Source organism: Pyxicephalus adspersus, chromosome Z, assembly GCF_032062135.1.
Source record: "Pyxicephalus adspersus chromosome Z, UCB_Pads_2.0, whole genome shotgun sequence".
Taxonomy (NCBI): Eukaryota; Metazoa; Chordata; class Amphibia; order Anura; family Pyxicephalidae; genus Pyxicephalus; species Pyxicephalus adspersus.
Window position 1 is genome coordinate 58,367,546 of NC_092871.1, and position 24,050 is coordinate 58,391,595.

The 24,050-nt window shown below is 43.3% G+C and overlaps 1 protein-coding gene across 3 annotated transcripts; it reads right to left on the reverse strand.

Moving 5' to 3' along the window:
- Nucleotides 1-6,092: 6,092 nt before the first annotated feature.
- LOC140343227 (lipocalin-like) lies at nucleotides 6,093-19,333 on the reverse strand. Of its 3 annotated transcripts, XR_011923283.1 has the most exons (8): nucleotides 19,174-19,333; nucleotides 10,991-11,130; nucleotides 10,283-10,359; nucleotides 9,932-10,045; nucleotides 8,675-8,776; nucleotides 7,752-7,777; nucleotides 6,783-6,863; nucleotides 6,093-6,215 (listed from the first exon to the last, which is right to left on the reverse strand). XR_011923283.1 is itself a non-coding variant. In XM_072429796.1 (7 exons), exons 1-6 carry the CDS (start codon nucleotides 19,267-19,269, stop codon nucleotides 7,755-7,757), a joined length of 552 nt encoding a protein of 183 aa, XP_072285897.1. In that variant the 5' UTR covers nucleotides 19,270-19,333; the 3' UTR covers nucleotides 6,093-6,212; nucleotides 7,752-7,754. The 3 variants fall into 3 exon arrangements, 2 of the variants coding, with proteins under 2 accessions (XP_072285897.1, XP_072285895.1); XM_072429796.1 differs by lacking the exon at nucleotides 6,783-6,863 and having other exon boundaries at nucleotides 6,093-6,212; XM_072429794.1 differs by lacking the exon at nucleotides 6,783-6,863.
- Nucleotides 19,334-24,050: the final 4,717 nt, after the last annotated feature.

Genomic DNA, 24,050 nt, shown 5'->3' on the forward strand with positions numbered 1-24,050 from the left:
CACTGCTGGCCCTGATGATACCGACAGATTGTTGATGGCCTGTACTACCCCCAGGTTATCACAATGGAATCTCACTTTTTTGTTCGCTAACTCCTTCCCCCACAATTCAATTGCCACCACAATAGGGAATAGTTCCAGCACCACCAAATTCTTCACCAGCTCTGCTTCCACCCACTCTTGAGGCCACGCCCCCGCACTACACTTACCCTGAAAATAGGCGCCAAAACCCGTAGACCCCGCTGCATCAGTGTACAACTCCAAATCCACCGCCGTGATAGGCCCTTCCAACCACATAGCCTTCCCATTGAATGACCCTAAAAACATTTTCCACACCTTCAAATCTGCCTTCACTTCCTTGGACATATGCACAAAGTGTGACAGCGGCCGTCGCAGCTGCCAACCATCTACAAAATATTCTATCCATCCTCACCACCCTACATGCAAAGTTCAACTTCCCCAACAAAGACTGTACCTCTCTCAAATGCATCTGCTTCCTGTCACAAGCCCCAACCACTTCCACCCTCAGTGCTACCAACTTGTCTTGCGGCAACCTGCTTTCCATAGCTACGGAATCCAACTCAATGCCCAGGAATGAAATCACTAAACCTGGGCCTTCGTTTTTATCCGCCGCCAAAGGTACACCAAAACGATCCACCACATGCTGTAACGTCCCCAACAAAACCCTACAAACAGAACTATCAGGGGATCCGATCAACAAAAATCATCCAAATAATGGATGACCGATTCCACCCCTGCCACTGACTTAACAACCCACTCCAAAAGGGTGCTAAATTGCTCCAACAGTGCTCAAGAATTGGAGCAACCCATGGGCAAGCACCTGTCCACGAAATACTCCCCCTGCCACTTGCAACGTAACAAACGCACACACTCGGGGTGTACCGGCAATAAACGAAAAGCAGCCTCAATGTCTGATTTTGCCATCAATGCTCCTTTTCCATGCCGTACCCACCGAATAGCAGCATCCAGCGATGTGTAAGCCATGGAGCACAAATCCGGATCAATGCTTTGATCATTTACCGAACCCCCCGGCGGGAATGATAAATGATGGATCAATCTAAACTTACCTGGCTCCTTTTTGAGGACTAAGCCCAAGGGTGAAACCACCAAACCTTCCAGTGGCGGCATCTCAAAAGGGTTGCTTATCCGTCCTAGCCCCACTTTCTCCAATTTTGCTGTCAGTACCTCTGGATGCTGCAATGCCGACCTCAAATTTTTGGATTCCTTTGGAACAACAGGTAATTCGCAAGGAAACCAAAAACCATTTTCAAAACCCTCCTCCAATATTCTAGCCGCCGCCCGGTCAGGATACTTACTTAGAAAAGGCCGCATCTTTACGATGATCACTGGCGTCATTCCTTTTTGCAGCGCCACCCCCCCGACTTGCCCCATGCTTAAAACAACTGACAAGCCCGTGGTTACCTCCACATCCTGAACATTCGTGGCGGAAACGGCAAGTCCCGCCGAGTTTGCACGCGCCCTCGTTGAACAGCCAGCACACTCCATACTTCTTTCCGGCCGGCAATCCAACTCCTTGTGACCCACCGCCCCCCCCTGAAAAAAACGTTGTCCACTGGGCCTCCCCACTCTCATTATCCCCATCCAAAGTCCGATGTCTTTGTGATCCCACCGCAATGACGGTCTCACTGCCTTCCGCTGATGAAATTGTTTGTCAAACCGCAGCCAGGCTATGCTCCCGTAAAGCCGGTGCACTTCCCTAATAGTGTCCAGGTTGCAAAATAAACCCGCACACAGCTCTGGCTGACATTTCCCAAGTTCGCTGGCTAATATACTAAACGCCTGTAACCAGTTAAGGAAGGTGCGAGGAATTAAGCAATGAGACCGTTGCTCGCTTTCATCCTTGCTCCCCTCCCCCACTGGACTATCGACATTGAAACGCTCTAAAGGCAAAAGAGAAAATATGTCGAAATAATCACCTTTTAAAATCTTCTTATGAACTTCCTTCTTTAAGTGCACTCCCAGCGGACCCTCAAAGCACACGTAGACCTCTCCTCTCGCCGCGTCTCCCACTCCTTCCGACGACGCCGACCTTCTTGACTGCTCCTGTCCTTTAAATATACCACTGCCTGCATCCCCTTCCCCTACACTTGATACCACCCCTCACACGACCTCTCTCCGCCCCCCCCTAAACTACCCCCTTTTTGCACGCTCCCCTCCCCCCCCATTGACCTCTGCTTAATAGCCTGCATGACCTCCCTCAAACCTGCTAACACTTCCTGAACCCCCCCCCCCCCTATGCCCCCCCCCTCCCCAGGCCTGCCCCATCCCTCCTCCCCCCTACTAGTTAACCCCCCAGCACAAAAACTCCCATACATGCAATGTCCTCTTCCCGCTCCTACCTGACCTCTGCCTGGCTTGGACCCTGCTTTGTCCAGCCTGCAAGTCAGAAGGGTCCCTCTGGGGGCTCCCAAAAGGGCGCTGAGCTCTCAAAAACGGTTCTGGGCTCAGGCACACTGGGGGCCTATGCCTCCGAGGCCGCAGCCCTTCTAATCTAACTACTTGGGGCCCACTGGCAGCCCCCCTAAAGCTTCTGCCACCCTATCCTGCAACCTGAGGTCACTGTGAGAGGCCACTGCAGCCCTAGGCTGCTCCATCAGGGTGTCTGAGGACGCCATGCTGTTGTCACCTACCTAAAATTTTCTTACGCAAATTCTGTCCCTCACTTCCCATGCCCCCTCTTCTTAAACCCTCTACACTCCTTCCCTCTACTTCTGACGCATCCTCTCATTATTCCCCACCTCTCTCTCCTCACTTATCAATAAGCCTTAACACTCCGGCAGGGGGCTGCCCTCCCATCCCAGTAATGCCGGCCCTGCTCACAGTCCCCTGCTGCGGGCCTCCCTATCTATCTGCACTACCACTTAGACCCTAGCCATCACACTATCTGCCAATGCAACTGGACCTCTGCTACCTATGGGCCATCGGATGCCTAACCTATGCTAGATGTAACTAGACAGAGGGTGCAGATCAGCAAAGATAACTGAAAGGGCAGAGCAAATATATATTTGTGTATGTAGCTGATACACTGACAGTGGGGATTTCTCAAAGTGATCTCTGATAACAGATATCACATATACCCCATTAATACAGAGGGTAATAATATAATACTGCACTATACACAGACACAGCAGTTAGTGTGTTCTGGAAGGGATGCAGGCACCTAACCTGGCTGAGCACATGTTCTCATCTCTGTTCCAGTACTTCCTTCATTTCCCTATATCCTGATGGAGTTCCTAAGGAAACACTTCAACAACTTTATTTGGAATTTACAAAGTTACTACTCAGCAAGCACATAGAAAAAGGCAGTCCCCTATATTTGTTACACCCTTTTTGTAAAAAGCATGCTGGCTGTGGTCTGAGCTAGTCCCCAGACTTTTCAAAATATATGGTATATATATATGCTGATTACCAGGCGCTGCCGGGGTATTTATTTATTGCAATTTTATATTATACAGGAAAAATAATTAAATAAAGCTTTAGTGATTTTCTTGTCTACGGTGTTGTTTCATTTTTTTTCCTTTGATTGCACTCGGCCAATTGCCTTGCATTTTCTCTAGGGCATTATTACAGGTCAGAAATTCGTAAAAGAGTCCAAAAAAAGTAATTAAAACTATAAGCAAAAGGCACACTGTCACTGAGCAATACATACACACATACATGCAAATATACCTCTGACATATACCACAGAGCTGCACAAAGATGTATGACTCACATGAATCTGAGTCATATGTCTAGCAATTTTGTTTAAATGTCTCAATGCGTTTCCGAATGATAGTAGAACATAGCAAGTTTTGTTGAAATGTCTTCATGTTTCCTAGTGATGACATACACACAGACATACATACATTTAAATATAGCTCTAACATATAGCACAGCGCTGTACGAAGATGACTGGTGCACTCACATGAGTCTTAGTCATATGTATAGCAAGTTTTGTTGAAATGTCTCCATGCGTTTTTGAGTGATGGTGGAACATACACACATACAAACAGACATACATACATACAATTTTATATATATAGATTTATATAGCTCTGATATATACCATAGTGCTGTACAATGAAACACTGAGCAAGACCCATCAGTCTCTGTACAGAGGAGCTGACACTCTAATGTCCTCCTCAGTCCTCCTCACACACTATTATTATACATTTATATACCTCTTACATATACCACAGCGCTGTACAAATATTAGCGTTGTCATATGTCTATCAAGTTTGGTTTAAATGTCTCTATGTGTTTCTGAGTGATAGTGGAACATAGCAAGTTTGGTTGAAATGTCTCCATGCGTTTCCTAGTGATCACCAAATATAGCTCTGACATATAGCACAGCGCTGCACAAAGATCAGCGGTGCACTCACATGAGTCTGAGTCATTTGTCTAGCAAGTTGAAATGTGTAGATGCATTTCCGAGCAATGGTTGAACATAGCAGGTTTGGTTGAAATGTCTCCATGCATTTCCTGGTGATGACATACACACATCCAAATATAACTCTGACATATAGCACAAGTGCTGTACAAAGATGGCTGGGGCACTCACATGAGTCTCAGTCATATGTATGGCAAGTTTGGTTGAAATGTCTCCATGTGTTTTCAAGTGATGGTGAAACATACACACCCATACAAACATCCAATTTTTTTATATATAGATTTATATAGCTCTGACATATACCATAGTGTTGTACAATGAAACACTGCGCTAGACCCATCAGTCTCTGTACAGAAGAGCTGACTCTTCAATGTTCCCCCACAGTCACACACTATTATTATACATTTATATACCTCTGAAATATACCACAGGGCTATACAAAGATCAGCGGTGCCATATGTCTAGCAAGTTTGGTTTAAATGTCTCTATGCTTTCCTAGTGATCACATACACACATCCAAATAAAGCTCTGACATATAGCACAGCGCTGTACAAAGATCACTGGTGCACTCACATGAGTCTCAGTCATATGTATGGCAAGTTTGGTTGAAATGTCTCCATGTGTTTTTGAGTAATGGTGGAACACACACACACACATACATACATCCGATTTTATATATTTATATATTATATATACTCTGACACCTCTTTTTAATGCCACAATATGGGCCTGGTTTATGAAAGTTCTCCAGGACTGGATATGATAGACTATCATGGGAGAGCCTGGGTTATCTAGCAAACCTGGAATGGATTTGTTCCAGGACTGAAAACACCTGCCAACTAATAGTAAATGATTTTTAAGAAATCCTTTCCAGGTTTGCTGTAACATGCAGGTTCTCTCATGATAATCTATTTTTTCCAGTTTTGGAGAGCTTTAATAAATCAGACCCTACAATGTACTCTGTCACATTTAAGTTGAACACCAGGAATAAAAAAAGTTTGATTCACAGTTAAAATACATACAATATGTGGAACTTTTTTACCAGCAAAATAATTTGGTTCAGTTAGTCCTCCATCACAAACATCATAGCCAGGACTCTGGCCTAGCCATTGACCTTCCTGCTACTTGATTGAAGGATGGGTACACATGTGCATGCAGCACACATGATTGCCCCTGCCCCTCCGAGTACGCCAGTCTGATATAAAAAAACTTTCGGGTACATACATTATTTAAGCTTAGAAATTAAAATCATTGTTTTTGTTTTTTAATATATGTGACCATGACATGAATTGGCAATATTTCAGCCAAAGGGTTATGGCTTTAAGCCTAAAATTGACCAGTAGGTAGCGTGGCAAAATTACCTATTGGTCAGATACAGGTTCAAGCCAAGAGATAGGCAAACTAGGCAGCCATTTGTTTTTTAAGAAAAAAAAAGTAATTTTAGGTTCTTGTATTGTTTTCTGCTTAATGGCTGGGGTGTTCCACTTGCAGACAGTTACCTGGGATAGACTGAATCTGGGCCTCAGAGCTAGTAAAAGAAAACCCACAATAATTCTGGCAGTCAGCATTGGAGAATATATGTACACTGTTTCCATTTGATCATTGAAATCCATTTAATGTGTGTAAAATTAGGCAAAAACCATGTGCTCATCATAAAAAGTCTACCAAAAAAACAGGAGGCAGATTAGGGCTTCATGCAGGAGTTTATTGTAGGCAGACATTCGCAGACATAACCACAGCAAGCTAAATCCAGCTATTAAATGGATGCCATCTAGTGGAAATATTGGGGTACTGCATCTTCTCTCTGCTGCAAGGGATAGAAAACATTACTATTATTATTATTACACAGTATTTATATAGCGCCATCATATTATGCAACGCTGTACAAAGTCAATAGTCATGTCACTAACCGTCCTTCAAAGGCGCTCACAATCTAATGTCTCTACCATAGTCATATGTCATTAATGTAGTCTAAGGTCAATTTTTGAGGGAAAGCCAAATAACCTAACTGCATGTTTTTGGGGTGTGGGAGGAAACCGGAGTACCCGGAGGAAATCTACGCAGACACAGGGAGAATGTGCAAACTCCATGCAGATAGTGCCCTGGCCGAGATTCGAACCTGGTACCCAGCGCTGTAAAGGCAAGAGTGTTACCTCACCGTGAGTCACCGTGCTGCCCTGCACAAACATGGGTTATATAAGGGAAATAAATCACATTTACAATTGTTAACTAACAAGAAAATGTGTTGTGTTCATACTCTGTCCAGTGCAGAAGAGATGCAAGAGAATAATACCCTGGGTGGCCTTACAACAAGAACTGAAGGCATATCTTATTATTGGGGACACATACAGCAATGTAAACATGATGCTCTTACCGTTAAAAATATCTAAAACTGATCATATACTTCATGTTCTGATTGTGCATTTTCGAAACATTCTTCTTTGGAGATACAAACCTAAATATTATGAGGGCTGTTATATTTATTCTGGTAGACACTTGTACTACATAGAAGTTGGCAGATGTAAATAGAAATATACAATCACATAAGTATGACGAGCCTAGGGCAGGCTGATTTGAATCTCTGTGTCTCAGGCCATTCTTATTTGTCTTCTACTGTGGCCATAAACCATTGTGTGCACCCAAAATAAGTTGAAATACATGCATATCAACTATACAAAGCTTTTGTAACTTTCTCCAGCTAGTTTTGTGATTTACACACCTCTGCGACACTACATAGACAGGAGAATGCTCTATTATTTATTGTGTCTTCTTTTGAGTTTGTAGCCCAATGTAGTCCAATGTGTAGGCTGAAGGTTTGATAAAGTTAAGCAAAGCTAAAATAGGATATTTAATGGTTCTTCTGACCTGCAGTGATATCCCCTAATCTTCACCTGTCAAATGTTGAGAAATTGAAAGTTGGAGAAAAGACAGGATGACTTTCCCTATGCCACCAATTATTTCACCTCTGTCTCACAGCCCCTGCATTGTTCTGCACTGATTTGGTTGCAATGGGGAAGGGCAGTTGGGTTCCTGTGAGCTATGGTGCCACTGGTTATGGCTGGGGGATATATTAAGTGCCCCTTATACTTAGTGGGGTAGAGGGGTTACCATGCGCTATGCTGCCACTAATCCTGCATCAGAGATTATTATGCACTATGGTGGGGAAAAGTGGTGGGCCCACAAATGTGGTGGGCCCACAGATTTCTAGCTACATTTCTAGCTACATGCAAATGGGATTTTTAGAAAATAACAGATTATATTCTTCTCTCGTGAAAGCTTTCCTTTGCCAGTAACAAACACAAAAATACCAAGTTTTCTTTTTCAGCCTGGTCCTTGTACCCACCTGTTAGGCTTCAGTCATGCACGTATCTGTGAAAGGAAAACAGTAAGAGGAATTATTGCCATGTGGACTGCAAATATCTTGTCTGGTTATGTGAGGTTCTTGCTGGAAACGGACTGTGTTTATGTGTACTCTGAGCAACATTGGTCCTTAACTTATAAGAAAATGTGTTGTGTTATACTTTTTGCAGTGCAGAAAAGACACAAGAGAAAAATGCACAGTCCACATTGACAAAAGTCAAATGCATGCCAAGAAGTGGACAACTGCAAGTCAAATGATTCTGTCAATAAATTCTGAATGATCTCAAACTAATTTCACTAATACCATTGCCACAGGCCTTTTTATTGGCTATAGATATTATGTTTTTTTTCACTCATTTTGGCCAGTTGATGTAAATTGTGCATTGATTTTATGGTGTGATTTTATGGTGTGGCCAGCAGTCATCATGCGCAGATCAATTGTGAATTAAATAGCATTCTAAAATGGTTTAAAAACCTTGTGTTTTTGTTACTATTTTTCTCTGCCCAGAGCCGGGTGTGCTTGTTAATGTGAAAAAATAAAACACAGCTGTGGCAAAGATTTAAAAAAGAGCAGAAAGGTCCATGTAGCTTCTACTAGAGACCCAAAAGAAAAATTAATTGGATGGCAGTGTGCAGATCAGTACTGCTCACTGCCACTTACTGCCAATTGTGCAATTGTTAAAGCTGTCACTTCTTTATCTTTCTGTGAACAACAAACTGGAATTTGGTGATTAAAACAAACAGCTTTTATAGCTTTTTTGAGCAGCATGCTATGAGAATCGATCAGAAATCTTTGACACGACTGTAGGGAATCTAAAGTTGATTGCTTGCATTGGCTTCTCAGACATTAGGGGTTAGTACATGTAGGTAAGTTGTAATTTGATAAATATGTTGCGATGATGATACCAGATTGAGGAAGGATGAGGATGTTTTCATCAGTCAGTCCATATTCCTTAGCAGTTTGCTTGAATTTCTCCACGAGTTCTGGTCTCAGCTCTTTGCTTCTTCCTGTAATAGAGAAAAAATCCAATCATTATGAAGGCACAGCGGCTCAAATTTACCAATACTCAAGGTGTGCCAAAAAGGGTACCCAAGCTAAAGCTGGGAGTACCCAATTTTCCTGTTAAGTAGATATCCATCCATAACTTATTTTTCATATTTTGGTTAAGGGTGGTTAAGGGTTAAATTTTTGGTCAGATTACTATTTTATGTTCCCATTGAGAAGATTCTCCCCTACTTGCTGTTCCAGTGACACTACAGGAAGTGAGTAGACGTATCATATATCATCATATCACTAACATAGGGAAATTATCACAATGGCAGGTATGTCCAAAAATATGTCTGAAGTGACCACATTGGGTTGTCTTGTATACTTCAATGTATTTTCAGACGAAAAGGGAAGGTTGTATTTTTCCCACAGAGGACAGCAACAGTAATATTAAAATTGACAGAAAATCTACTCTTCACACCATTCTAGCCATAATTTTGGAGTACCAATTTCATGTCTTGGAGGATCATACATTTTCTGTCCTTCTGTACCCCATAAAAGAACATAGAATATTTAACCCTGTTGGGCTTTTACCAATGTCACCTTGGAGCATCCATAACTATTTTGGAAAGAATTTTTAGTTTCCTAATAAGATAGCACAGCACTGCCTGCCTTTTGGAAGCCTATGCTTAACCTACGCTTGAGGATATTTACCCAAGTAAAAAAAAACTAAAATTAGGTAAAATTTCCTATATTGGACATGATACATTGAGAATATATCTACTCACTTTGAATCGTTCTGTTCCTTTTTATTGCCTGCATTCTACCTCCCATTTATCCTCATTTCTATTTATTTCCCTCATCCCTCCATTTGCCTGCCAGAGAAAAGTGAAATACATGAAAAGTATGAATATATGAAAAGTGGGTATTGATGAGCACTGACTGTTTTTTTCATTTCCACAATATGGCACCATGTTCCTGATCAACCAAGACCAAATTTGGTCACAAGGGCATGAGTGGTTCAAATCCTCCAACTAGATTACCCTAAAACATACACAGGGTATTTACTGTACATTTTTTCCAGTTTTGCAGTAGGAGAGCAAAATGATTTGGCCAGTTAACAGCTATGCATGATCAAACCACAAATTTGCTCTGTGGTGTGAATGAGCACTTACCAAACAGAGACACAACAGTGTTGACGTCACTGCCCTTGGTCTTCAGAGTGTGCATCAAGGTAAATTCGTTGTAGTTGGTCTCTATCACTGAGATGTCATGATCACTGCCATAACCTTGGAGAAAACACAAGTTAAGTGTTTGTTGCATTCAGTCAAGCAGTATTACCTGGCAATGAGCCTGGGTGATCCAGCTAACCTAGACTGGATCTCTGAAAATAATTTCCTAATGTTTGCAAATGTTTTTAATCCTGAACCAGATCCATTTCAGGTTAGCTGGATCATCCAGGTTTTCATAATTTAGTCTATTTTCTCCAGTCTTTTGGTAATGTGGGATCTATGGCATTGACTTACGTGGGCTCTTGGAAATGAAGCGGCCAGGCTGTTCGGTTTTGATGTAGGTCATACTCTTCTTTTCACATCGGTCTTGTCTGGAACAGAACCATTTATGATGTGGTGTGAAACAGGCATCCCTACAGGCTTCTAATTTTATATAAAGAATCTTTTAAATCACAAATTACAGAAACACTTTTGGACCTATTTGGTTGGTTACCTCATGTTGGTTTACAATCTTGAATATCAAAATGCTACAATGCTGACATATACTGCTAATTTTTTTATCAGGTAAATGTGACAAAACTGCGTGTTTCTGTTATTTTGTCCACCCACAGAATATACATGGCATCAACTTTTAACTGATGTTCCCTTTTTTATCCTCAAGGATAACCACTATTGGATCAATACAGGGATATTCTCTCCTCATCCTCTTTGGAAAATGCTAGCCACCTGGCCTGCATGCTGTTTATTTGGTTTCAAAGCTTTCTGAGACCAATCAAGAACCAAGAGATTGGAAATTCTTGACTTCATTCTTGTTCAATGTCAGCAGTTTAGAAGATATTAAAGCTAGGGAGCACCAGGAAACTAATTTTCAGGAATGACAACCTCCATTTTTCTTTAGAAGATTTGTTGCTAAAGAATCAATTTTAACAATATTGTTAAAGGAAGCATACACTTTTTGTATAAACCCCACCCTATTGCCTGACCACTGGAGAATTCACTTACTTAGGATAGGTGACCACAACATCAAGGTTTCCATCAGCAGTAGGAGTAATGATGGTGGTGCACATCTTCAAGAACTGCTTCTTGGCTTTAAACCAGGCAGAATTAGAGGCCAATCCGATGCCATACCACCTCCCAACAATCTACAGACAAAAAAAGGATTACGTAAAAGCTGACTGCAAAAGTCAGGGAAGTGCCAGAGTTTCTTAGTATGCAAAAGAGCACCTTCCTATTTTCCTGCAGCAGAATAAATGTTGGCACAAGGGAGGTTTATAGCAATGTAGCCCCATGTGAAACATGGTTGAAATAAACATTATTACAGTACACTCTTGATCTACAATAGACTGATTTCTATGCTCATAACATTAGCTGCCATGCTTTATAGGATTTATCCGACCTTAACCTAACTTAAAACTGAAAAAAATTAATCCCTTTGCCTATTTCACCTTTTGGCCAACTTAACCCAGAATGAATCATCTATGTATAATTGCTTGCCATGGGCTTTAGTGTGTTGACATCCCAGACAGACTTTCATTACCATTCATCATATGCAAACATTACATTGCTAAATGATTGTATCCCCCTATGATGGAATTGAGTAAAATGTCTATTTTACAATGTATATATGTACAGTTACTCTTTTATATTTCTTGCTCAAAATGGCCGCTAGTAACACCCCCTCCCATCGAATCAAGAGCATGTAACTAAGATGGAGCCTCCTTCCAGGACTACACCCAAGATGATGATGTACAGCTCCTGGAGGAAGTTTACCTTATATGGACATGATCCTTTGCACACGGCATTAGCTGCTTACCCATAAAAAACCCCTGTGCCTTATTAGAATAAAGGAAGTTTCACTTGTCTGAACTCAGTGTGATTCTTCTTGTGCATGCACTATACCTAATCAGGACGGGAGCAGATACTCAGCAGACGATTGGTCTGGTACAAAACAGTTGGCGCCTGAACGTTGGGCTCCAGGTTGTGAACCAATAAACAGCCGACTGAGAGGACGCTGAGGTGGACCAAAGCAGACAGGATTGAGACTTATCACCTCCGAAGTACGGTAGGATCTATCTTTTAGTATCTTACCCATACATATCCTGCTGCCGTTGTTGGTCTATGTCTGTGTCTGCTGCGGCTGCCGGAAGTCACCAAAGACAGGTAATTTCTTGCCCGGAGCCTATTTTGTATTGAACCTGCGCTGCGTATCTGCTGCTCGAATTGTGTCAGTGAATGTGTTGATTGACCTGGGGGAGGAGGGATCGCTGAAAGAGGTCTCCCTACACGGGCACTACTGACACAGTAACCCTCTGGTAATCGGCAGCACAGTGGGTGCGTCGTGAGGAAGGGGTGTCAGGGTGCGTGTCGCGGTTGGCAGCAGCGCAGGTATTTTGTGAGGGTTTTCTGCCTCTGGGATCTTCCCTCCAACAGTGATGTGTTTGTGGATTGATGTGTGATATTCATGAGGGTGGCTGATGGCGACACATCCTCTTGGTCCTCCCCTGAGCCCCGTCTTTTGTCTGCCGCCCCTTTATTACCCGTACTTCGGCCCCTGGCACAACCTATTGCTTCCTGTGGTGGCCATCTTGGCACACCCAACCAAGACACAGGAAGACACCCTATGACTCCTTCCTGTGGCAGCCATCTTGGCACACCCAGCCAAGACACAGGAAGACACCCTATGACTCCTTCCTGTGGCGGCCAGCTTAGTACACCCAGCCAACACCCTGGAGGGCCTTCTAATCCAGCAGTTCCCCTCTACCCAGCTCCAAGAGCAGATGGCACCTACTACGTGCCAGCAGGGGAGCCCCAGGCCCCTGCCATGCCTAGCTTAGCAATACCCGATACCGCTTGGTCCTCCCAGACTCAGGGCCCAGACCGGGAGGGAGTATGCACTCCTACCAGAGCCCCCCATCTCTCCAAGTGGACTCCATCGCCCCGGAGGCTGAGGACCTGATGACCTGGAACCCTCCCCCCATGCTACGAGCCAACCCAGGACCACGGGCCTCAACAGTAAACCATGGCCTAGCCGTCGGTGCACCCTTGATGTATGTCACTTTTACCCCATCCCAGGCATCTTCCTTAGTGACCACCTTACCAGACCCAGTAAAACAACCCATGCCCTTCTGCCGGAGGATAGCCCAAATACAAAAGACCTATTCAGCTGCATTGAGAGACCTTGTCAGCCTATGCGAAATTAGGGCGAGTGACGCCTACTGGCTGATAATGGAAAAGAGCCTCCAAACTGCAAGGGTTGTTGATGACAATACCTACTCCTCTGGTGTGGAATTCTGTGAACAAATATGTGAATAGGCATGAGAAAGACTGGCTGACCAAGCTACGAGCATACAGAATGTTACCCAAGATAAGACAGAATCAGAAAAATATCACACTAGACGATTGCAAGTTTTCTCCGATCTGGGATTCAACAATTACAACAAAGTCCACTGTCAAATGCTGTCATCAGCGTTTGTCGCTGGGTTGAAGGAACCTATACGAAAGGGTCTTGTAGTGGCGCGGCCAGAGTATCGGGTATTACCCCTGGATACCCTCCTGCTGGTAGCAAAGAGCCTGGAGTCCACCCAGACAACCAAGAAGGCCACGCCACTCATGCTAACAGATGCTTGGCCTGACACCCAAAGCGCAACAAGACCACCACAACCTGTTTTAATTGTGGGTCTGACACCCAAAGCGCAACAAGTCCACCCAGGCGCCCCAGACAATTTATGCCACAATGGAACACACGCACTCAAGGACAGCAACAGAACCAACAACAGAACCCTGAGCCTAGTGCAGAACATCTCTGCCTTTTGCGCTAGGATTCAAGCAAACCTGTACTGACCTCCCCTGTGTCTACAGGGGATACAGGGGGGCCATTGGCCAAGGTCACTTTACCTGTTGAAGGACTGTCTCTTCACCATTGGGGCTGGATGACTCCTCTGCTTTGTGTTCCCTCCCTCTCCTTATGGTCCTTGAGGAACCACCTGCCACCAATATCCCAGCTGATGTACTGGCCAGAGTCCCCAGTTGCTTATGGTCCACAGGACCCGAAGACATTGGCCACCTGAAGGTTGGCCCGGTCATGGTGGAACTGAAGCCTGGGGCCCCTTTGCCCAGAAAACCACAACACTCACTGAAACCAGCATAATCAGATGCGATCTCAAAACAAGTTAGGTTTCAATGACCAATGGGGCCCTTGTAATATGCACATCTCCTTGCAATACGCCTCTATTCCCCGTAAAGAAGAAGACACCGAAAGGAGAGCCAGAAAAGTACAGAATGGTCCAGGATCTCCGAGCTGTCAACAAAGCCACCATTCTGGGGACACCAATAGTCCCCCCACACTCTGCTTGCAGGCATACCCCCATCAGCCAAGTACTGTTGTAGATCTGGCTAATGCATTCTTCAGTGTGCCACTCCACCCATCCTGCAGATACCTCTTCGCTTTCACCCATGATGGCCAACAATACACATGGACAGTTATGCCTCCAGGACCACAAAACACTCCTAGCCAATTTGCCAAAGCAATGGCCACCATCCTTGGTACATGGCAAAAGAACCACCCAACTGTGACCTTCCTTCAATATGTTGATGACCTCCTCCTTTGTGCGGATGACCTGCCCACTGCTGAAGAGACCTCAGAGAGCCTGTTGTGCTACCTTGCAGACCAGGGCTGTAAAGCCTCCAAGTCCAAATTGCAGTGGTGCCTAATGTCTGTGGTCTTCCTTGGACACTGCCTATCCATGGCACCAGGCACATTACCAGGGACAGGGTCAAGGCGATCTCAGACATCCCCTTACCCAGAGGCCAGAAGCCATTCCATGCATTTCTTGGCCTGATCTCATATTGCAGAGCATGGATCCCAGAAGCCTCCCTACTAATGCAACACCTCTATGAGGCCCTTAAGTCTGATCCTTTCCAGATATCCCCTGAAGCAATCTCAAACTTCGAGACCCTCAAGCGAGCAATTTCCTCAGCCCCGACCTTAGGGCTCCCGAATTACAACAAGATGTTCATGCTCTTTGTGTCTGAACACCAAGGACATGCTATGGGTGTCCTCGCCCAATCACATGGCAACCGCCTGCGCCCGGTGGGCTACTACTTCTGCAGGCTGGACACAGTGGCAAGAGGAGGTCCTTCAAGTCTTAGGGCCGTCTTCACTGCACAGGCCTTACTTGACAAGACCTCGGACTTGGTGTTGGGACATGACCTCGTATTGCTTGCCCCTCATGACATCCCTGCTATAGTCAACCAAGTCCAACCAAAACACTGGTCCACAGCCAGACACCTGAGGCTCCAATGTTCCCTCCTGCTACCTGATAACATAACCCTCATTACTCTGAACCCCGCCACTTTCCTTCCACTTCCAGAGGGGGGTCAGGAGGAACAATAAAGTAACCAAGACACCCCCCATGACTGCTTTAAACTTATGAAAATGGAAATCGCACATCTTCCCACGGTGAGCCAATCACCGCTGGAGAATCCTGACCCCACTATTTTCGCGGATGGATCCAGAAATGCTGATGAACAGGGCAAGTACCACAATGGATATGCAGTCACCACTGAAAACACAGTCCTTCAGGCTGAGCCTTTGCCTCCTGCTGTGTCCACTCAAGAAGCACAACTCTGGGCTCTCACTACAGCATGCAAGCTAGCAGAAGGGAAGAGGGCAAATAGCTTTATGGATTCTCATTATGCCTTTGATGTGGCCCATGATTTTGGGGTCATCTGGAACACAAGAGGGTTCTTGACCGCAGCAGGAACACCGGTAAAACACACATCAGCTATCTCAGATTTGATGGATGCCCTCCTTCTTCCAACACAAGCAGCGATTCTGAAAGTAAAAGCACATGGAAAGCTAACTTCACCGGAAGCAAGAGGCAATCATCTGACGGACATGGAGGCCAAACGGGAAGTGGTCGAAGGAATACCTGAATACCTGAAGGAACTCCAGGAACAAGCAAGTCCAGAAGAAAAAGAAAATTGGACAGAGAAAGGTGCGACCCTTGAAGGAGGTCTGTTTGTGTGTAATAAGAAGCTTTGTCTACCCAGAAATATGTACCTAGTGGTGGTCCAGTGGGCTTATGGGGCCGCCCACTTGTCGAAAGGTTTGATGAACTCCCTCATCAACAAGTACTATATGGCACCAGGAATCACCGTTGTAACAGATATATACAGTAAGTCGTGTGCCACTTGTGCAAAGTGTAACCGGGGATGAATGGAGAAAGTGCCCCAGAAACATCTGGCAAAACCCCTATATCCGTTTCAGAGAATTCAGATAGATCATATACAAATCCCAAAAAGTGGAACATTTGAATATGCCCTTGTGGTGGTGGACATGTTCTCAGGATGGCCGGAAGCATTCCCAGTCTCAAACTTGAGTTCCAGAGGTGATAGAGAGTGATCAGGACCTGCTTTCACAGCTTCTCTGACAAAAGAATTCTGGACCGCGCTAGGAGTCACCCTAGCCCTACATATGCCCTACCATCCTTAGAGCAGTGGAAAGGTTGAAAGGATGAATTGTACTCTAAAAACTAGAATGCTGAAAATGGCCCAGGAAACTGGTATGAGTTGGCCAGACAGTCTACCCAGATTTTGTTTGTTTCAGCCCCCAGACTTGGTTGGTATTTTCCACAACAATTACAGTTACAATCTGATGTGTTGACAAACTATGTAACCGCATTATCACAAGAATTAAATCGAGTACATGCGCAAGTGTTTTCTTCCATTCCAATTCCCGAATCAGATACAGGGACATACAGCTTGCTACCTGGAGACTGGGTGCTGATAAAAAATAACGATGGCCCGTTCCAAGTCCTGTTGACCACGGCTACCTCTATCAATGTGGCTTGGAAGAACACTTTGATACACGGCTCCCACTGCAAGAAAGTTCAAACCCCTGAGGACAAAGAGCCGTCTACTACACAATGATAGTGTTATATATCCTTTCTCTGGTTGGTCTAGTGGGGGCTCAGCAGGTAGCCATCACACAAGATGACAAGTTGTTGACTACATTCTGGTATAATTCATCTAACACACATGTGGCCACTTTCACCTTTGATTATTGCAACATAGTCTCCTGTCCTTCAGTTCCTTGGCAATGCAACTTATATCGTGACACATCTAGATCTACATACATATGTGTTACAGACAAATACTGGGGACAAAACTGTGATTATTGGGGATCAGTAGGATGAAACACTGGGACAGACTGGGGGTATAAGCCAGAGAGGCTAAAAAGAGTGGACAAGAATAGAAAGTCCCTGAATAGTAGGATGACCCTATTAAAAACAGGTAAATGCCTAAACAGTGGAACAACAGGACATAGTATGAAACTTACCCTGACCATAGAAAACCCCATCGCCGCTGATGTTGGCACGTATGTATTAGGGACATGGGTAGCAGGGGGGGGCAGGGGGAGCAAAGGGGTGAAAGCAAATTTCACAGAAGGCTACTGCGCTACCTATAGCAACGTTTCAAAGGGGTTAGTACAAAACCAGACCCAGTCCCTTGCTGATGTATATTGGATCTGTGGGGACCAGAGAATTAGAATAGGGTTAGAGGGAACCTTGACTGGTGAATGTGCTCTTGCAAATGCTATCATGCCTCTCCATATCTTAGCAGAAAGTACCCCTAATTTACACTCTGACCCAGCACCTAGCCGCAGGAGGAAATGGAAAGTCCCTCCTGGAAGCTTTGACCCCCATGTGTACATAGATGCAATTGCAGTCCCAAGGGGGGTGCCCGATGAATTCAAGGCTAGAGATCCAGTGAAAGCAGGCTTTGAGTCCTAATTCCCATAACTAATAACTATCAATAAAAATGTAGACTGGATAAATTGCATATATTACAATCAACAGAGGTTTGTAAACTATACCAGGGATGCCCTCCAAGGAATTGCTGACCAGTTGGCCTCTACATCCCACATGACCTTCCAAAATCGGATGGCCTTAGATATGGTGTTAACTTAAAAGGGGGGCGTTTGTAAAACAATAGAGGGACATGTTGCACCTGCATTCCTAAAATACCGGTCCAAATGGCAAGGTCACGCTAGCCATCAAAAAGTTGGAAGATCTATCGGTGGAGTTGAAAAAGAACTCAGTATCACAGATCCATGGGATCAATACTTTAGCTGGATGAGTGGATGGCAGAAGGCTCTAGAAAAGATAGGGGTAACTGTGTTGATCATTCTAATTTTCCTTGCTTTAATAGTCTGTTGTGTCTTACCTTGTGTGAAAAAGTTGATGGGAAAGGCCATAGATACCCGCACTCCAACTCTCCTTTACCAGGAGGAGGGAGATTTTCACATGAAAGAGGATGAGAAGCCTTACACCCTGTTGAACTCCCTCCTGCCCAAAAACAACATTTCCCCATAGGGACAGTATCTGACTTCCTTATGTGTAAAGTCTGTGGCAAGGGGGATGATGGAATAGCCATCACTCGTCTAACGTGCAGCACAAAAAAATTCCAAGACACATAAGGACAGATGAGCTAGGATAAGTAGGGACAGTGAAAATAGTCATTTTAGGGGGGACTGTGATGGAATTGAGTAAAATGTCTATTTTACAATGTATATATGTACAGTTACTCTTTTATATTTCTTGCTCAAAATGGCCGCTAGTAGCACCCCTTCCCATTGAATCAAGAGCATGTAACTAAGATGGAGCCTTATTTCAGGACTACGGGAGCAGATACTCATCAGACGATTGGTCTGGTACAAAACACCCCTACCTTATAGAATTGTTTTAGTAAAAAAAAAAAAAAGGACTGTGACAGAATCTCACCTCTGCAGTCACCAGGAGCCCCAAGGTGCTGGCTGGTCATTCAGACCACCATTTTCCATTTAGAGGGAGTTAACCTTTATTATTCCATACCAAGGCTTTACCGGAAGATTGGGATCTCCTGCTGCAAGAGGAGTGAGCCCTGGGGTATCAGTGGATTTTTGGCTCAGGAGGTGACACAGCTCAGAATAGACACAGAACAGTAAATTGAAAGTCAATGGCTATGGGGCAGAGCCACTAACTTCGTCAGGGGTATCTAACCACTAGAGTTTCCTACAGATTTGAAAAGCCAATGGATGCATGACCTCCCCTAGCTCTGTCCTCAATAAATAATAATTAGTTTTGGGATGCAGTCTCTCTTTAAGATTAAACGTTCTAATAGATTTGGGAAGAATTGGCACTTACTTTGTCATCCTGGAAGTCTGGCTGGAGGGGGACATCAGCCTTTACATACAGGACATACAGAGTGATGAGGGCTAAGCTGAATATAAGTCTCTTCATGGTTCTGAATTGGTCTGAAAGGCTTCTGCTGTCTCGTCTGGTTTTAGTGATGAGGATACAGGGCTGCTGTGACTTTTATACTTGCTGGCTGGACAAGCCCCAAGCTGGAAGCGGGCCATGTGATCCCAGAAGCCAGTGCTGGCAAGTCTGAACACTGGCCCCTGCATGTCCCCTGTAGAGAATGTTATGAAATGTACCCAGCAATCAGGGAAGGAGGCTGGGATGGGGCGAGGGAGAAATATTAAAGTGTCATCAGATTTTCTGCCTTGTTCCTGCTGTGCATTACATTGACAGAGAAGTAAAAAAAAACCTATACATTATGATTTCTGGAAACAGCTGATGTGACTATGCCTAATGGTTCTGCAATGTCCAGGGCACCCGGGCTTCCAGCCAGTGTCTTTTCTTGTAATGCTCTTTGAACACAATTCAACAATCACAGATCAAAATTAAAACCTTGTATGTATAGCAGAGCCCTTACTGGGTAGGTATGTGAATAATGAAGGCTTTCGTATTATTCTGCTAACAATGCACTTATGTACATTTATCCCAGGTGTTGGAGTGGGGACTTATAACTGGGTTTACAAGCAAACATTATTATAGAAGCAAGATTACAGCATTCTAACTCTAACAAGATATTTCTTTTCAAATATAGGTTTCCAGAGCTAAAACAGTTTTAGTGCTTGGATACAATGTGGAAGTGTTAAAGCTCAAATAAACATTCATAATATATACATGCCATACCACCAGTCCAATACCAGATCAATGCCATACCACCAGTCCAATACCAGACCAAGGCCATACCACCAGTCCAATGTCATAAAACCAGTGCAATTCTAGTCCGGTGCCATACCACCAGTCCAGTGCAATACCACCAGTACTATGCCATACCCCTAGAAAAATGCAATACCACCAGTCCAATGCCATTCTAATGCATTATCACCAGTCTGATGCCATACCACCAGTCCAATACCAGACCAGTTCAATACCAAAAGTCCAATGCCATACCACCAGTCCAATGCTATTCCAATGCAATACCACCAGTCAAATGCCATACCACCTTCTGACAATCTACAAACAAAAAACCTACCAATACCTTTTTTTACTGTAGATTATTGGGAGGTGGTATACCATTGGACTAGCCTCTAATTCTGCCAGCATTTCTGGAAGATATGCACCACTGTCATTGGTGATTCTGCAGAGCCGACGTGCCCCTTGTCCAGTCGGGGCTAGCAAGTCTCCACGAACCAAGATTGTTGCTGACTCAGCAGTAAGAGTGTCAGATCTCAGATAGACTGATTTTTCTACAAAGAGAACAAGAGTCTATTCTACTGCTAGGGGACAGGCTTTTCTATTCTAGCTGTGGGCCATGTTGGATCCTGAACAGCACTGCTTCCACACAAGAGTCTTTTTCTATAGCATGCTGGCATAGGACAAGCTTTCCCACTTACAGTAAGACATCTTTACCTTGGATACCAGGCCCAGTTTGTAATTATTTACACTTTATCAGTCATATTAGCACATTTTTGAAATTATTATACAATTTAGATACTGTTTTTCTAACATACTAAGGAAGATGCTTTCATGCAGATAGATGGTTCATATCCAAAGTTATAAACCCATGTAATGCTCCATCCTTCTCTCCTGCATCATTTTTCATGGAATGGAGTACACACAGTTGAGTGATTCTAATTTAATCAGATGTACCAAACAGTCTTTCCTGGAAGGAATTGGCATCAGCAGAGATATCCTCTGCAAGCATTAAAATAACTACATTTTTTTCAGCTGCTGGCACATTCCTGCATCTGTTGTAGCTTGTCTCCTTAGTCTAATTCAATATATATATATATTAATAATATATAATCTTCTGCATGCATACATAATATGCACAATATACAACAACACATATTTATGTAATAATAGACCAGCATTATAAAATTACACCTTCTGTGCCTAAGAAGTCGGGAAACTTATGGAAAGTAAAATTTTTTAGGGAATATGTGGTTTGGACAAGGATGGCCATCTGGGAGTTTGTCTTCATAAACATCAACAAAAAGGCTTCACTAGCAGAGGATTTGTATTTATCCTGATTGTTAAGCCATGCTGTGCATTAGGGGAGATTTACTAAAGTCATTAAGGCTGTTCACCTACCAGGGAAATTACTAAATTTAGTAAACGTGACCCCCAAATTACCCATCAGCTTCATAAATGCTTCTGTACAAAAATCCCTCTTGTAGTTAGAAGTAGCATTGCAGTAGTGTAATGTGTTATTCCTCATTAACTTGTAGCTCTTCTAACATTGGAACTAATTGATCAATCCTCTGGGACTGGAGAAGATAGACTATCATGGGAGAACATGAGTGATCCAGTAAACCTGAAATGTATTTCCTAAAATTAATTTGCTATTTGTTAGTAAATGTTTTCAATCCTGTACCAAATACGATGCAGGTTTCATTGATCACCCAGGTTTACCAAGTCTATCTTCTCCAATCTTAGAGAGCCTAAATAAATCAGGTCCAATTATCCTGCAACCCTTAGCATCTGGTGATTATTATAAAATACTGCAGTATTGGTGTCTAGCACACACCTGCTCTAACCAGGTAAGGGCCTAAACAGACTGCTGGGCATTTACCCTACGCCTGGTCAACTGAATATTCTGTTTGCTCTTGTGTCATGTTAAAATCTATGTCATTTTAACTTTGAACAGTTAATGGCTTGGATAAGGACCTAAACACACTGCTGGGCATTTACCCTACGCCTGGTCAACTGAATATTCTGTTTGCTCTTGTGTCATGTCAAAATCTTTGTAATTTTAACTTTGAACAGTTGATGCCTTGGATTACATAGTTACAAAGTAGGTCAGGTTGAAAAAAAGACATAAGTCAATCAAGTTCAACCACTGTGGAAATAAACATATCCCAGATATAAAACCATATGGACATAGTTGGTCCAGAGGAAGGCAAAAAAAAACCCTGGTACAATTTGATTCAACAGGGGACAAAACTCCTTCCCTGGATCTACGGCCTCTGGTATCTTTACTTTAAATCCTTAATACCCAAATATATTCTGTGCTGCTAGAAAAGCATCCAGCTTTTTCCTAAAGCAATCTATAGTAGTTGCTGAAACTACTTCCTGAGGGAGCCGATTCCACATTTTCACAGACATTTTACAGTGAAGAATCCCTTCCTTATCCGGAGCTTAAAAAAAAGCTAAAAGCGGTAACCCAGAGTCACACGTGGGGTAGGTAAACCTATGGGAAAAAATAGTAAATCGAGTCTTACCTGATCCGCCGCGGTGTCTTTCGCGTCTTCTCTCTTCCTTCGTGTCTTCTTTCTTCTTCCTCCGGCGTCTTCTGCACTCCATGAGTCACCGGTGAGTTCCCAGTGACGTTGGTGCGTTCAATCAATGCCCACGGGGCAGGCCGGGAAATTCAAAATCTATTTGTACTGCATTTATTACAAAATAACTGTATTGAATGCAATACAGTGGATTTATATGTGTAAAAGCAGTACATTGTCTTTCATGAACATTTATTTTACAGTATAATAAAATAGTATGAGTATAATATTTTTTTTTTTTTTTTTCAAAAATTTTTTAGTAGAGGAAAAAGTTTTTTTGATATAACAAGAATGGATAACAAGAGAATAAAAACATAAGGGAGAAGGGGGAAATGAACAAAGAGACCAATAATACAGTTTGGCCAATGATGGCAGTTGCAACTCCCGTCTGGAGTCAGGAGCTTATAAACATACATGTATCACATGTGTACATCATTGCAAAAATCCAAAACCAAATGCTACAGGACAATAAAGAAAAAGGGAAGATCAAAAAGAATAGAGAAAGAGGGGAAGAAGCAAGAGAGGAGAAAAGATGAGTGTATGGACAGGGGGGAGGGGAACCCAAGACCAAAAATAGACACAGTTGTGAGGTGGGGCATTTTGGACACATTAACACTTTACAGAGAAAGCTGATCCCTATTAAAATCTCTAGGTAAATAATTATCAATTCAAGGTTTCCATACAGTTTGGAAAAAGTCAAAAGAATCATTCAATTTAGCATACAATAATTTGTTAACAAAGTACCAATTAATTTTATTTTTCACCTATTTCACATTGGGGTTATTCGAGGACCAGGCCTTCGCCAATGTTTGTTTAGCAGCAGTGAAACCAAATTAAGGAGCTTGAATAAGTGTTTCGTGCAGTTATTAGGCCGAAGAAGTAACAATGCTTCAAACGGGTCCTTTCTCATACTTCTACCCAACAATGTATACACAAGTTGATAAACACTCATCCAGAACCTTTTAATACATGGACAAGTCCACCAGACATGATATAGGGTACCAGTTCCTCCACATTGTGGGAAGCACAAATTAGATAGATTAGGGTGAAATTTCACCAACCTAGTCGATACCAGATACCATCTCATGAGTAATTTTTAATTAGCCTCATGAAAGCCCGCATGAACTACATGGGCTGCAGTGTCCCAGATCTGTTCCCATTGGGCAGTTTTGTAACGATCTGCCAATATCCTCCTCCCATCTAGACACATAAAGCGGTTGGACTTTCACCTCTGCTGAAAGCAAAGAACAGTAAATGAGTGAGATAACACCTTTACCCAAAGGGTCTTTGTCACATTTACTTTCAAAAGGTGTAAGTGAGAGAGGGTTAGTGGCATGTTTAATTAAGGACTGGACAAAGTGCCATATCTGCAAGTGTGAGAAAATACCCGACGAGGGAATTTTATATTTAGACCTAAAAACTTCAAATGACCGCACTCCGCTGGCA

Bases quoted from the DNA above. Each gene is read 5' to 3' on its own strand.
- LOC140343227 (XM_072429796.1), bottom strand. From the start codon at position 19,269: ATGAAGAGACTTATATTCAGCTTAGCCCTCATCACTCTGTATGTCCTG. The intron at 11,131-19,173 runs GTAAGTGCCAAT...TTTTGTCTGTAG, and splicing joins CAGACTTCCAGGATGACAAA to ATTGTTGGGAGGTGGTATGG. The intron at 8,777-9,931 runs GTAAGTGCTCAT...TCTCTATTACAG, and splicing joins CACTGTTGTGTCTCTGTTTG to GAAGAAGCAAAGAGCTGAGA.